General features: G+C 38.6%; 1 protein-coding gene across 2 annotated transcripts; it reads right to left on the minus strand.

The window, feature by feature from the left end:
• Positions 1-12,216: 12,216 nt before the first annotated feature.
• Positions 12,217-13,868, minus strand: CG4480 (uncharacterized protein). Of its 2 annotated transcripts, NM_001201885.1 has the most exons (5): positions 13,666-13,868; positions 13,399-13,612; positions 13,029-13,332; positions 12,672-12,977; positions 12,217-12,611 (listed from the first exon to the last, which is right to left on the minus strand). In NM_001201885.1, the coding sequence occupies exons 1-4, from the start codon at positions 13,801-13,803 to the stop codon at positions 12,815-12,817; spliced, it is 819 nt and encodes a 272-aa protein (NP_001188814.1). In that variant the 5' UTR covers positions 13,804-13,868; the 3' UTR covers positions 12,217-12,611; positions 12,672-12,814. The 2 variants fall into 2 exon arrangements, with proteins under 2 accessions (NP_001188814.1, NP_609727.2); NM_135883.2 differs by lacking the exon at positions 12,217-12,611 and having other exon boundaries at positions 12,647-12,977.
• Positions 13,869-15,479: the final 1,611 nt, after the last annotated feature.

Genomic DNA, 15,479 nt, shown 5'->3' on the forward strand with positions numbered 1-15,479 from the left:
GCAGCCAAACAAGCGTTACTTACTTTTACTCACATTCACCCACCCTACGCATGTTTTCAGAAAGTTGTATTTTTTTTAAGTCCCGGAATAATCCTGTTTCTGGAAGTCAGCACCATAACTGCCGTTGCTGAGGTTTCTCAGCAATTTGTTCGTTGCATTCTCTTCGATTTTTCTACTTGTGGGTCATGGGGAAAGGATCCCAGATCAAAGCCGCTGGAAACTACATGTAGCTAGTTGTGATTGGAGGGAGCATCAGGTCTCGATTTCGTTCTCCATATTTCATATTCGTCAAAGTAAAATGTAAAAGCAATGACAGGTGAAAAAATCCCGTTCGAGATGTAGTACTATTTTTCGATTATTTAACTTTAAATTGGTTTTTTTGAACACCAAACTACTTTAATGATCACATTTTATGAACTTGATAGGAAAACTCTTCTATTCAGTACAGGTAGTGAAGTATTTAAGAATTTCCCTCGGTTAATTGATACTTTACCCCAAGGGCTTTAATCGCCAACATTTTAAATCCTTTTCATTTTCAGTCCGCTACACAAAATCCGATGCTCAGTTGCGGCCTCAAAACTTTAAATGGCCTAAGTATGGTATGGCTGGGAAATATGCGCTTGGCTAATGGATTCTTTTTTCTTTATTTTCTTTTTTTTTTGGGGGGGGGGGGGGGTGGTGGTATTGGGAGCTCGTTGTTGTTGTGGACTAATGGAAGCGCCGACGACGACCTTAAAAATGTAAATAAATGTTTCTCTCGTTTTGTTGTTCACGGACTGGCTACCTTGTGCTTAACCCCTTGAAGCCCACCAACACACCCAAGCACACACACACTCCTCCTATTCGTTTTACCCCTGGGGCTCCTGGTAGTGGGTTTCGTTTGGCCGCTTTTAATGCCGCGTAAATTTTGCAGGATAATCCAATAAAGAGATTTTCGTTGTGGCTGTAGCCGTGGGGTGCATACACCCAAAATTCACTCAAAAAACGGGAAAACATTTTGTGCTGGGACAAGAGAAGCAAAAAAATCGCGCTTGTGTTTGTAAAAACAATTGATGGGACCCCCAACGACAGAATTTAGAAATGGTGTAGACAAGTAATTTCTGCAGCACAAAAAGTGACATGCTGGAATGCAATCGAAGTGGTTCAGTGTAAATAATAAAACTAAATTATACACTACTCGATTTTTTTATTTAAAATAACTTCATTTAAAATATTTACTTTTAAATGCATTTAACATAGGTGTATGAATTGAACTTTTCAGGCTTTTTAGTTAAATAAACTTATTTCTACATAAAAAAATAAGCTTTTTCATATGAAACGTATTTATATAAATACAGTAAAAAGCAGCCACTTCCTTTGTCAGTTTTCAATTTTTAAATTGCCATGAAAAGGCCCGTAAGTGTACTCCACGTCCACTCGAAGACCACCTACCACTTTTAAAGTCCATATGTATATTCATAAAACAACGCAACAAAAAGAGGAAAAACAAAAAATTATATAAAAGTTAATTAATGTGCACACAACTTATTCCACAGCTCAAAAGCATTGATGTGTAAGGATGCCAATATTCACGCTTCTCAGTTAAGCATAGGAAAATGTACTTAGTTAAGCTGTAAGCCTAGTTTAGGAAAAGAAAAATCGTTGGTCGAATTCTTTTATTGATTTTGATAATTCAAGTTAATTCACTGAAGCCGACTAAAAATTACACATATTTGGCTTTCATTACTTGCCATGACTTTTAAATGAAACTTATTATTACATTTAATTTATATTTTTCCGGTCAAGTATGTGTATTGGCTTCAAGGTAACTGACAGTCACAAATTGCACCAAGGCTACAGCTCAGTCACACCTAAACTAAAGTCAAACGCCAAAAGCAAAACTCACTCGCTTTTCCCATTACATTTCAAATTTCCTCTGGCTGAAGGAATCGTACAGTTGCCGATTTCCAAGACAAAACAAATAGCAAACGAAGCGTGTCGAGCGTTCTCCAAGGGTAAAGCGAAAGAAATCAATAAATTTCAAAGGAAATAATTAAGCAAGTAATTGACTTGGATTTCTTTTAGGAATTCCTCCATAAATCTCCTCCAGCTAAGCTAGCTCAGAGCGTATAGAATCTAAAATACGAGAAGGGAGGCAGGCATCCTCGCCGACGTCTCCTCTATGTTAGTTATATGGTGTTTGTGTGAGCAGGCCAAAAAGGATTTCCAGATTAAGTATGTGGGAGAGTGGTACACTATGTTTCAGCAACATAAGAATCTTTCAAATCTTTTTAAATAAAGTCAAGGCTTAAGATAAGCTATACATTTGCTGGCACCACAACTTATCTGTGTAGCTTGTTTTGGCCAACTAATGTGCTCATACCTTGGATCTTACGCAATTAAAAAATGAATTCAAATATTATTGTATTGCCGAACTTTAATTAACTAGATTTCGTACTTGATATCATGAAACGTACTGTAATTATCTGACGCTCGTTCGTATATAACCAGCTGCAATTGCATCTTGGGTGGGCGGCGGAAATGGGGATGGCAGCATCTATTTTACAGTTTCAACACGCCCGGAATGCGCCACACTTACACTTGCCACTAGCTGCTGGCATTCCTCGTGTATCTGTGTGTGGGATCTGTGTCTAGGATGCGGGAAATAGGATACATATGGGCGGGAACTTGGGATATAAATAGACAGAATAAGACCAGCGCCTCCAATGCCAAAGACGTCGCCCGAAATTAAAGCCAAAGGCATTTCGGCAAATATGTTTGTTTGGTCAAAGCCGAAAGCCATGGAATATTTGCACACACTTGCCTTCGCAAGGGCGAGTGTTACAGTTCCCGACAAGTGTTGATTGTTTGGTCAGAAAGAATTTCCGTTGCAGTCACCGAAAACGTTTGACTTTCTTGATCGTGCTTTAATTGCCTCAATTAAGTTTTTCAAAGAAAAATACACGGCAGCTCATGCAGTTTAACAATTCGAATTGGACACTTCAAAATTTCACATTTCGTATATCTTTCCAATGTCTGCCAAAAATAAAAACGCTTTTAATTAAATATGGATCAAATCAGGCTAATTAATAAAACGTTTAATAGAATAACCGTTACTCATGGCCGCAATTAACCCATGGAAATTAATTTGAGCACTTTTTATTTAAAAACGAATCAATAAAAATATGTTTTTGTGTTTATTTCAGTTTTTGCCACTTATTGCCGACACAAGTGCACTATAAATATATTGAGACCGGCAAAGGCATTTAAGTGGCTTTATAGTGTGGTATATTGATATTTTTTAGTTATTTTACCTTTTAAAGGTGCGCAAGCCTTTTCAATATAATTATACTGCGTTTAATTGGGCTCATAAAAGCTTATAAACCCGCATGAATGCAGCCCTGTGCGACTCCTTCCCATATCTTGGCTTCTCTGTCAAATTGTAATTTATACTGGAACGCAGCACACACACCGCCGTCTGGAGCTTAACTTTTACAGTACATCAATAAATTACATTATCCTTAATTTCCCGCGTTTTCCCGGTCAACACAGCACAAGCGACAGCAACGACATTTAACCCGCCCGCAGCCTTCTGGTCAACGACTCCTGCTGAGCCAGCAGTTTGCAGCAACTTCTCGGGTGTGGGGACCAAAACATCAGCGGAAGGAAAGAGGCCCTTAAGTTGAAAAATCATGGAAAATAGGTTTCATTAAACTGAAACTACAGATATAAAATTACGAATATGAAAAATTCAATTGAATTAACTAAAAAATGCATTTTAAAAAAGCCCATTACAAATTAAGCTTGTACTGATGAATTGGCGGTATGAAGAGAACATCTAAATTTTTGTTATAAATCAGTATTTGTAATTTGTATGTTCCGGAAATAGAGATTGCGGTCAAATTCGATTGTTGATTTGATTTGGCTATTACCTGCTAAAATGGAGCAATTGCATACCTGCTGGGCATGGCCAGGAACATTACCAGTAATGCGAGTTTTGGGATTGTAGTATATTGAATGAATTTTGGCTAGTGGTGAACATTTCTGTGTACACGAGCATGTGTGCATAAGTCCATTCAATTGAATCGGGTGGGATTCGGGACGAATAGTGCGGATTGAGGTGAATGAAAGCGAGGACTGACTAACAAACCTTAATTAAGCAACGATGTATTGCGATTATCTGATATTGAGCTACCCGATCACTCAGTGGAGGAATATTGAATACTTAAGCAATTGAGTAATCCCTTGAACACTACGACTTCACCCCGCTGATTTGTGCAAATGAGTTTATGTTTGCCTACCTGCATTTGTGGCTTGGTCCACGATATTGCAACGAAATTTAAGCTTATCGGTAGTCTGGTTTCACATCTCAATACCTGACGAACAAGTGGTAACTATGAAATTCTGTATTATTAGTGGAGTTCGGATACAAATACTATATTTGGTTACAGCTTGGACGAATTAAATTATTTAAGAATACTTTCATTCAAGCTATACATTTTATTCTTGTTCCTGTATTGTATTTACCGACACGCCCTACTAATCGTTGGGTATCCTTCAAATTGTTTAATGACACGCAAAAATAAAATTAATGCCTCTAAGGCGCTTTGTATTATTAGCTTGTTATTGAAAATACCTTTTCTAAATATAGAAATCATCAGTGCTGCCCAAGGAAAACTATTTTATTGTGAATTTTTGGCAAAAGGTAGTTGAGAGGTATTCTTTCGGCGCAACGTACAGTAAAGTTCCATTGCTTTCTGGGAAAAGGAAAAAGGCTTGATTGTGTCCTTTGTCCTGGAGAATTTGACTTTTTTTATATTAATGTCGACAACGGAATCAAAATCAACTTGTTGTCGATGTCCGCTGTTGGGACACATTTCTTGAGGGTGGGCTGAGTGCTGGACGGCATTGTTTGTGAGTTTGTCGTCCTTTCTGTCGTTGTCATTCGTCAACGTTTCGCGTGGTTGAGTTTTCGGGTTAAATTAATTAAGCGTGTGCGTTTTTATTGTTGATTGAATACACCGACGAGGGCGAGGCCATTTGAACCTGCCTGAACAATAAGCTATTTGTATTTTTATGTACCAAACGTATTGACTTTTTTACTAAGTTGCCTGTGATTTGCTTGGATTTTAGGCAAGCAATGCTTTTACATGAAAATGCATAGATTGTTAAAAATTAATTTGGTTAATTTAATTTGGTTTCATTAATTTGATTTTAGGCAAGCAACTGTGTTAAGTTCAATGCTTTTACATGAAAATGCATAGATTGTTAAAAATTAATTTGAACAAAAAAATTAAAAATATTATTCTACATAATTATACACTTGCAATCTTCGTTATATAGTACCTTGCAAGCTCTGTGTTAGTTTAGAATTAATAAAATTACCATAAACACTACAGTATCGGATCACAGCCGAAAATGGAAATAGAACAAAACCACACTGAACTGCAAATTGCGAAATTAAAACTACCGCATCGCAGGCGGAAAGGACAGCCAACACTGCGTTGGCGTTTGTTTTTCAGTACGAATATTTTGACTGCAGCAGAAGTTTGGCATAAAATTTACTAATTTTATAATGTGGCAGGCAGACATTTATTTCGACGCTAATTACAAACATTTAAACTTTTAATTAGTTTTCAAACAAGCAGCGCAAAAATGCAAAACGAACGCAGCGAAGGCTTGGCTAAAGAAAATTCACCATCGAAAGCGGAAAGTGGTATGATATACATATACATATGCAAGCGAAGTTCTGCAGATCTCTGAACTTATTATGGTTGTTGTTTCTGATTGGGGAGCGTGGGGTATGCAAATTGCAATGTATTTCTATGGCAAATGGAGAGCCAGTTCACTGCTCATTTATGGTAGCAGGAGCAAAACAAACAAATAAAAGGGAAGATAATGGAAATAAAAATAAGCATGAAAATACCATAAACAAATCCCAGCTCAAATTGCCACTCAAACTAAAATGGAAATTGGCTACAAGCAAATGGCCATAAGCAGCTTCCAAAATGTTGAAGAGATCCCAAGCAAATGGAGCAATGAAATATAGAGGGGAGTGCGATAGAAAAAGTTTTGAATTTTTTAGCCGTCAAAAGTCAAAGTATCTGATTCCCCATTTCCTGCTGGCTCAGCTCCCCTATTTGCAACTGCCCATCAAACTAATTGAACAAGTAAATAGATAGGGATGTCAAATTAGTTTCTATAGTAAAGACCGTATTGGGGAATATAAGTTTTCCAGCGTGTGCAATGAATTTCAATTGATGTCTTACTATACTATACTACATATATATACTATACTAAATTGCAGCAGTAAATCTGAGCAAAGGAAAATAAAACAAAGAATACATTTGTAATGTATTTCATTAAATTACCAAAATTAATTTTCACGCAACCAGTTTCTAATTTAATATCCCCTCACTTCATTACACATGCTGGCCAATTACACGAATAAATTCAAGAGAACCTGCGCAAAATCTCGAATGGAATGGATATGAATATTTCATGGCGATATTTGGTGGCACCACCTGACCGCAGATTCCCTGGGCCACAAGTCATAAAAGTATTAATGCCGTTTTAAGTACTTCCGTACCGAGCACTAAATACACCACACCACATATAGAATATACATACATATGCATATGGATGTGAACAAGTAAGCGAGATAGCGAAAAATGCAAAGCGCACTAATTCTAACTGCAGCATAAATTAAAGCTCTCATGAATAATAATTCAAGGCAGTCGGGCAAGGGAAATGCCCTACAACAACAGCAGCAGCAGCAACAACAACAACTGGAAAAGCAGACGCACAGTATGAAAGAGCCACTTGAGTAAATGCATTAGTCGTGCGTTCTCGAATCTGTATTTCGACACCAAAACTCATTAAATCGCAACAGACAGGGGTATAATACATTAAATGACTTTCAAATCACTTCCTTAAAATCATTTTGAAATATGTGTTTTAGGGAATACATGATTGTGTAAAAATACAGTCCAAAAATATTAGAAATTCTACATTCTTATGACATCTACAAATGTAATTGGAATGAATTTCAGATTGTATTTTTCACCAATCTGAGCATTACTTCGAAGTGTACTTGATGGTCATATACTAAATATTTTATATGCAATTCCAACTCCGGGAACATTGCTCACTTTCGTAACTCAGCTTGTGTCGCAAAAAGCCAACAAAATTTTATAGCTGTTGTCATTATTTCATGTGCAGTGCCACATAGTAACGCCCCCGCCACAACCCTGACCAACCCACTTTTCGCCCTGACAGAAGCACCCACGAACACACAGCCACCCCCACACACCCACATACACGTTGATCATACGCAGCGTTGTGCTTAAAAATTTCAAATGCATGGCACTTTGCTTCAGAGACAGCCGCATCGCATCTCGTGCTCCCTCAGACAGCAAGTGGAAAAACATTAACAACACCAACAAGGACAATTTTTCGTGTCTGCAGCTATTGTTGGTGTTGTTGTTGCTGTTGGTTTTCCTATGCGATTTTCATTTTCATATTTATTTATATGTTTTTACGCTGGCTAAACTATGAGTACAAGTGCACACTTGTCTGGCGCCAAAAACGGGTGCTGTCCCAGGCTTTTTGTGGAGGTGTGGGAGAATTGGGCTTAACGCTCCGCTTGCAACTGGCTTCAGGCACTAGTGCCAGTAACCCCAATCTCCGCCAGGACTCTGGCAGGAACGCTCTACGATTGTCTGTGCATTAATTTAAATGCACTGTTTGGCTAGCCAATTTAATGGATAGTCATTAGTTCTCGTCTGCAGCCAGTTGGGCCCTGGATAAAATGTTTAAAAACCGAACTAATTTCGTTTTAAGAGGGGCTTTATTCATGGCTCATAACAGAGGGTATTATTTAAAGTGTCACTAATTTGACTGACATAATATATATTTCTATACATGTTAACATATAATAAATGTTATGGATAAACTCATTTTTATTTAAAAACCTTTGTTTGATTACTTCAATCTTAATTTCAATTTATTTATTAAATTACTCACCTTAAACAATTAGCGCTGTGAGGAAGCTCAATTCGTGCTGAATTCAGTGGACATGAAAGCATTTATCTGCCTTTGTTCCTTTTTGCAGCTGTAAGCTTAATCATACGGCTCTTAAAATTACAAATCACCGCCATCAGTGAGGCGCCAAGGACATTGCGAGGCTGGTCGGCTGCAAGGATAATAACAGACAACCTGCTGCACAAGATTGAATTCCCGCTTTTCCCTCGCAAGTGTCCTTAACAGTGACCATTTAACGGTAATTATTGCAACACTGTGGCACATTTTAAGTGCTCTCGCAGCGAACTTTTCATTCGGCTCGTCCAGTTTGATGGTCAACACCTGGCCAACAGCCAATTGGCCCACCTGGGCTGCATAAATTTCCGGCTCAGCATTTTACTTAATCCCGTCTATTTTGCGAAAGGATTATCAAGGCAACTTTTTAATTCGCCGCCCAAGTGGCCGGGCTACATCGGCGCCATCGGTCGTGATGTCAGCAGTTTTGTGCGGTGGCCTTTTAATGGGCCTCCACTTCCCTACCCTTTCATCCATCAGCAGACCGATTTGCAGGTAGAATCGCCAAGGCTCCTTTTAATGCCCATTGAGGGGCCCATTTGATGCGTGGCCAACTGAGCGTGCTCGGGAACTTGCCAACTTTGCCAGCAGGCGAGAAGATAATAATTTGAAATGATGGATTAAAGTAGCCGTTAAATTGAAGGAGGTAAGCTAAACAGAAGGGGACGTTTGCGGTTCTTAACAATTGAAAAGCGTGAATAAGGACGAAATATGCCTGTGCAGTCGTGACTTTTCCAAAATTTGTATTTCTTAGCAAATATTTCAGTGTTGAGGGACAATGTGCTAAAGTATTTGTCAGTACACTTTAGTTGCGAAATTCTTTCAGGGAAATTTAATGAATAGTCTAACAATTCATCTTAGGTATGCCATTTTTAGAGCATGCCAACATTCTCAAGCACTTGCCAAGGGAACAAATAAAAAAATAAGGCAAATATTTGCACACATATCTGCATCGCAATTGACTTCAGCCCGAATTCCTTTTGGTATACAGCATTATTCAAAATGATGGACTTAAGTAGCCGTTAAATTGAAGTGGGTAAGAGAAAATAACAAAGCCAAAAGGGGGAAAGATAAATGTTTGCTTATGCCAGCGCGTGTGTTTGTGTGGCTTAAGTTTAATACGCCATTCAATCAATTTCTGCACCGCAACCCCGATCCACTGATGCCTGTGTGCCGGGCAGCCTTATCCTGTCGATGTCCTTCCTTTTCAATATTGTCGTTTGCATTTGCAGGGGTAGAGAATCCAGCGGAAAACGAACGCGTCATTATCCTTTCAGGCAAACAAAAGCGTGGCTGCTGCCCAGGACCTCATTCTCGCACTTCTTAAGTCGTCGTGATTCACATTCTGCATCTTGGAGCCCGTATCCTGGCCAGCCACTCCTCCTTTTAAGTCTTTTGTCTGGCCATTTATTCATTTATTTATTTATTGTCATGCTTGTTTATTGTTTCGCCTGTGATTGCCTTTGGCTTCGCTCTCTTGATTTCTAGCCGCACACTCCTGTTTCCTTATTTCAGAGCATACATATGCATACAATACGACTTGATGAAGTTTATTAGCTTTGTGGCAAATGAGTGTCATTTAGAGATAAGGACGAACTCATTTCTCTGACTGTAAAAACAGAAACAAGAACGAAAAAAGGGCAAATGACGGCATATAATGTAAAATATTTTGCAATAATTTTGGCCTGAAGCCAGTTTAACTGTATTACCTCGTAATCCAATATACCTAAAATATTTTACCATCTTGCTATCCTTTAAGAATTATCATTAGAGTCGTGCTCAGATTATCCATATGCTCAAATAATTGTTCATTGTAAACTCAACAATTATAAATATTTAATTATATTTAATAAAATTTATTTTATTTATATATAATATCATAAAATATTTAGAAGTTGAAGGACACAGAACGAATTTGTTTAGCACTTTTTTCTTAGCTAATTATTTGTTGAATTTTTCAGCTAGCACAAAATTCTTTTGAATGCAAAACAAATTTGTTTATACCTCCGGAAATCGCATATTTCCGGTGAGCTCTTGGCCATTCGACGTGCTATTAATGAGCAGCACAATTAAATTTCACTCTCAAAATTACTCGAAAGGATGAACAACAATCACGCCTATGGAAAGTTGACTAGTCATTGCTCTTCCTATTCTTTTAAATAATACCATAATTTAATTATAAAAATAAATTTACGCTTACAACTCTTGGTAAGTTTTGATGGATATTTTCAATTTATACTTTTCGAAATTTACGAAAAGATCTTTTTGTATTTATGAATTGCCCCTGGAATACCAGCCATTCTGTATACATTAAATGAAAGTTATGCAAAATTGGGAATGTACCTACGTGAGCGGATGTTTGTGTGTGTATGTGTGGGCTGTACTTTATTTTGCCATGGCATAATATAAAACATCCTGTTGTTGGCTCTCACATGCCTATTGTCATAAATAACCCGTCCTGAAGGTATGTTTATGTTTGCGTTTGGCAGTGTGTGAGCTTGTCTGAGTGGGTTTTGTACATTTTTGTGACTGGCTTAAATTTGTTGCGTTATTTGCGTCATTTCCGAAGCAAATCAAAAAAGGGGTGAAATGCGAAGGCCAGACAATGTGTGGCAAAAAATAAATAATGGCAGGAGAAAAAAGAGCTACTTTGTGCGGGCGGACTGTGTAAAGTGTGTGCTTAATCAGCCAATCAATTTCATATACATATTTTAACACTCCAATGCGTTGGTAAAGAATAAAATTCCAATGCCGCTTGAGTTGAGCCTCGGGCCACAACAAAATGCCTACTGAAACATTCCAGAGAATTCAATTGGCATTGATCACACAATGCAAAATAGTTCAGCATTATATGGCTATTTGGTCAGGCAATCGTATTGAATATTTACGTTTTAATTTTTAATTATCGGCAAGAAAAATATTCCATTCATAGCCAAATGGGACTGCATACTTAGTAGCTTGTTCCAAACTAATTGGTTTTTAACAATAATTGGAACGCAAATTCCACAGTATTATATTCAGAAACACATTTGAGCACCTGGAGTGGGATTGACATTTGATACATTTAAGTTCCTCATAGACGTTGATGGATACATTTCCAAATTTAAACTGTCAGGCAATAAATCACCAACGAGAATTGCTAAATCTTCCGTGACATCATCAAGTCACTTAAATTATTTCATATCCTGAAATTTCACAGTTTTTCGCAGCAATCTATACAGCTATTGGTACCCACACACATGTGCGGAGTAAAAAAGCACATCCCCATAAAGTCTTCTTGCTTAGTGGCATGTCGAAAGGACCCTGTGGGAACTGCTAAAGTGCAGCCACTTAGCAGGGCTCTGTAGTTGCAGCTGGCATCGCCTAACACATCGAACGTTAACGTATTTATGGCTGCACTCAGCCTGACATCCACCAACTGCATTGGCATACAAAGTGGGTGGCGATGGCAGTTTGGGGCAACATAACTTAAGCTGGCGACTTAAATTTCACGTCACCATAGCATCCATTTGGGGCAATTATAACGTTTCCTGACTTTGCAGCCAACAAGGCGAGAATACATTTGTATTCAATGTTTGTTTCTTTCGCTCGGTTTTTTTTGTTTTGTTTTTTTTTCACTATTTTCGTAACATTTCCGCCTTTTTGCATTCAATTTAATTTAACATAAACATTTATATGCTTATATTATTATCCAACGCACACGCTGGCAGCGCAGCTGCTGTTGTGCACTGTGCAGAAGGGTTTCATGCTTCAAGTGAGCATACGTAGCGTATACGTAATGTGCAATTTTGTTACGGACTGAAGGGGTTAATGCAGTTAAAGGGGTGGTCCCAGTTTATGAGGGGAAAAGTATTCACTATAAATTTTGTGTGCGCACCGCTTGCAACAACAACGGGCGAACGAGGACGGGAACAACTGCAACAACAACTTAAATCTTAAGTAGCTCAACTTGTTTATTTATCGAAGCAGAAGTTAATGCGATGGTGGTGCGAGCGGGTGGCACGTTGGTCGGTTGGTTGGATGAAAAATGCAGCAATGAGTCAACTCATTGTTGCTGTCGTACCCACATTATTTACAACTGTAATTGCAGGTGCAGTTCGTAGGTAGGCATTTTTTTTTTTGGCTTTACGCTTTAAGGGTACATAGTATTTGGTTTTTATTTAAACGAAGATTGCTCAAATAAGGTAAAATACATTATTAATTTAAAGAAAAATTTAGTGACTACTCAAAATATAAAGCCATAAGCTGCAGACAAATGTGCTACCACATTCTAGATAGATACGAGCAGATACAGATACAGATACGGGGACATGATGTGGCCAACTCATGGGAATGGAAGATAGAACAGCAGGACGGGGCAGAGTTGCAGCAGCAGAGCTTTTAATTTTCCAGACACGTGCAAGCGGCGTAAACAACAAAACAAGTCCGACATATCAGAGGACAAATAAGCAAAATTTGTTTTGATATCTCTGCTTGTTCTGTGGCTCTGATAGTACCCAGTTCGTGTGACGAAAACGAAGTATATCGTGTTTAGCCTAGAATCATTGTTCATAAAAATATTTAAACAAATGACAAATTTATTTATTATTTATTACCTTTTTAGAGGGTGTCTCGTAGTCGGAACGCTAATATTCTCTGCAAACTAACCATTTTGCTGTCTGTATGCTTGTTTCTGAAGATTCGGCACGCATGACTTTAATGCAGTTATGAGAAAGGCAGCACAGCATCAAAAGCATCACTAAAGTTTCCCCAGCTTGCGTGCTATGAAATTGCGTAGTCGATAGACTCCATATTCTAGACTGGACAAGGACACCAGAACTATACTAAGATATGTTACGGTTTTTAAAACTATCTTTGGCCTAGCAAAATTCAAAAACGGATATATATAGTGTTTTCCGTCCCTGAAATAAACTTATAAATATTAGAAGGCCAATGCTAAAGACGGATCTTACAAGTTACGACCGCCCAGGGCATAGAATAGTATTGCGAAAATTCCGTAAGTATGGAGGAATGCCAGTGGATAAACAAAGTGAAGAAGTCGAGCTGGTTGCGCCACCAGAAAGTTATCGATGGTGAAGAAAATAGGTGGCAGCAAGTGAGTCCATATGTTATACAAATCGGAAACCCGAGTCGGATTAGTTAACACCCGATCCTTGGGATATATGGCTGTCCAATAGGCGAATGCAATTAAGCACGCCAATGTGATGTTGGTCCAATAGCAAGCCCAATAAACCTTTATCCAGCCGCTCGGGGGAACTAAGAACAATATGGTATTTAATGTATAATATTATTTATTAATTAATTTAATTAATAATTTCTTACCCCAGGTTTCCGGCTTGTAGTGATAGATAGTCACAAGTATTGCTCCGGCAATACTGGTAACGCCACACAATACAAATCCCCAGTTGGTCAAAAATATAAAAAAATTTCCGTGGTTGTAGTACTCAGAAATACAACCGACCACGCCGGCACCGAAGAATCCGCCTAATGCCCATCGGTAAGCCAAGAAAATAGAAGATTTCGGCCCAGACTGCCACTACAAGTACAATTTTTCAGAACATATCGATGAAAAATTAAAACAGAACCAACTTGCGAACGTAGGAAGTCCGTGGGAGAATGATGATGTAAGCCGAGTCTACGGAAGCGGAGCTCATCGCGTAAACTTAAGGGCTCTTGGAGATTGCCGGAGGATAATTCTGGCTCAGTTCCGGCCAACAAACGAAACATTTACTTACACCAATAATTTGCTTATTTTATTTTATTTCGAATCGTTTTGTAATTCAACAGAGAAATGACTTTAAGTTCAAGGCCCGCATGGGCATCAACTTTTCGGCGGCAATTATCCCATCGCATATTCCCCAGGACTCCTTATCTCGCGGAGCACGCGGCCTGCCCTGCATAATTAACAGATACATGCGATTCAGTTGGGGTCTCCAGTGCGTGCGATTCAGCCGGGGTTCCGTGGTTCGTGGAATCCCCGCACCTCGCGTTCCACGCAAATTACGACATGTGGCTGACATCATTTTCCTTCCTCAGCCATTCAAAGATTACGGTGGGCGGAAGTGGGTTCCGAGAAGAATGTTACAGGATGTCGTTTTGAGCCAAGCAGACACTTTTAATTGAGAGACACTTGGCTGAGCTGTAGCGTGCAATTAAAATGCCATTACATGTCAAAATAAAGCATCAGCTGCACAGTGGAATGAAATGCTCCAAAGCACATACTTTATTAATAAAAAATCGAAGCCACTTGTTGAATTGTTGTTAATCCTGTTATTTTGTTACAAAATAAATTTAAATAAAATACCATATTTAACTGTTTGTGGCACCTGTGAAGCACAGTGCCGCTTTGCCTAGTAAGTTCCGATAGGAAAGGTTTTGCGATTCTTTCTAGCTTCTGGCAATTTTGGTCCCTGGGTGATTCTCCTGTGAAAACAACTTGGTTGGCCAGAAAGTCTAAGTACTTAACACCCCTTGAGATTCCTGAAGGCGATATTCTTCTTGTTTTCCTCCAGACTCTTTTTTCAACTCTTTTATTTTCTACAATTCCGCTTTGTAGACTAGCCTGCATATTCCGAACAAATCACGTCGAAAGAATCACATAGTTGAAACATCTAACGCCCTAGTCCACCTTGGGATCATTTAAATGCAAATTTGTTGCCAACATTCACTCGATTGATTTTGTCGGAAAATTCACATTGTTTACGTCCTTTCCTGCTTTGTGAATTTATTTTCCTAGTTTTCGTTTTTCCAATTGATTAGCTGATTCTTACATCAATCAAAATATACATTTTTTGATGAGACAGGAAATTTCTCCGGCATTCGAGTGTTGTTGGATCAAAGACAAGTGATAATTTGGCAATTGCTGCGGAAATTATTTAGAGGGCTCGAAATTTACAAGCTCATTGATAGTTTGTAACCTTTAAGAGTGAAATTATATTGATGTCGAACTAAAAGTATGCAAAGTGCATTTAAATTTTGTTTGTGTTCAATAAGTAACTACGCTTATTTTATTACTATGTCGACACTACGAGCTGTTGGGGTGGAACAAGTACTGAGATTTCGATCGAAACACTTCCTTGGCTCTCACCGGAAAAGTGAGGGTTCAATTGAGCTCCATGAGCCTGGGGAAAAATTAAATTTGCCAGCGGCGAGCCCATTGGCGTGCCCTACTTTCTTCCGCCCAAGGAAGTCAACTCTTTGGCAGTTTGCCATCAAGTTGCGCTTTAAAAGTGCGTGCTGCCATTAGGGTGCTTTCGTGTAGCAGGGTGAAGTCAAGGGTTAAGTGTTTTAAAGTGAGACGCCATTCAGGCCATTTCTATGTTATCGCAATTTGCCAACCACTCCTGGCGCACCATGAGGCGATACCTCACGTGTCATTATCTTAATATAAAGGCAGCCCTTGC

This window comes from Drosophila melanogaster, chromosome 2L, assembly GCF_000001215.4.
Source record: "Drosophila melanogaster chromosome 2L".
NCBI lineage: Eukaryota > Metazoa > Arthropoda > Insecta > Diptera > Drosophilidae > Drosophila > Drosophila melanogaster.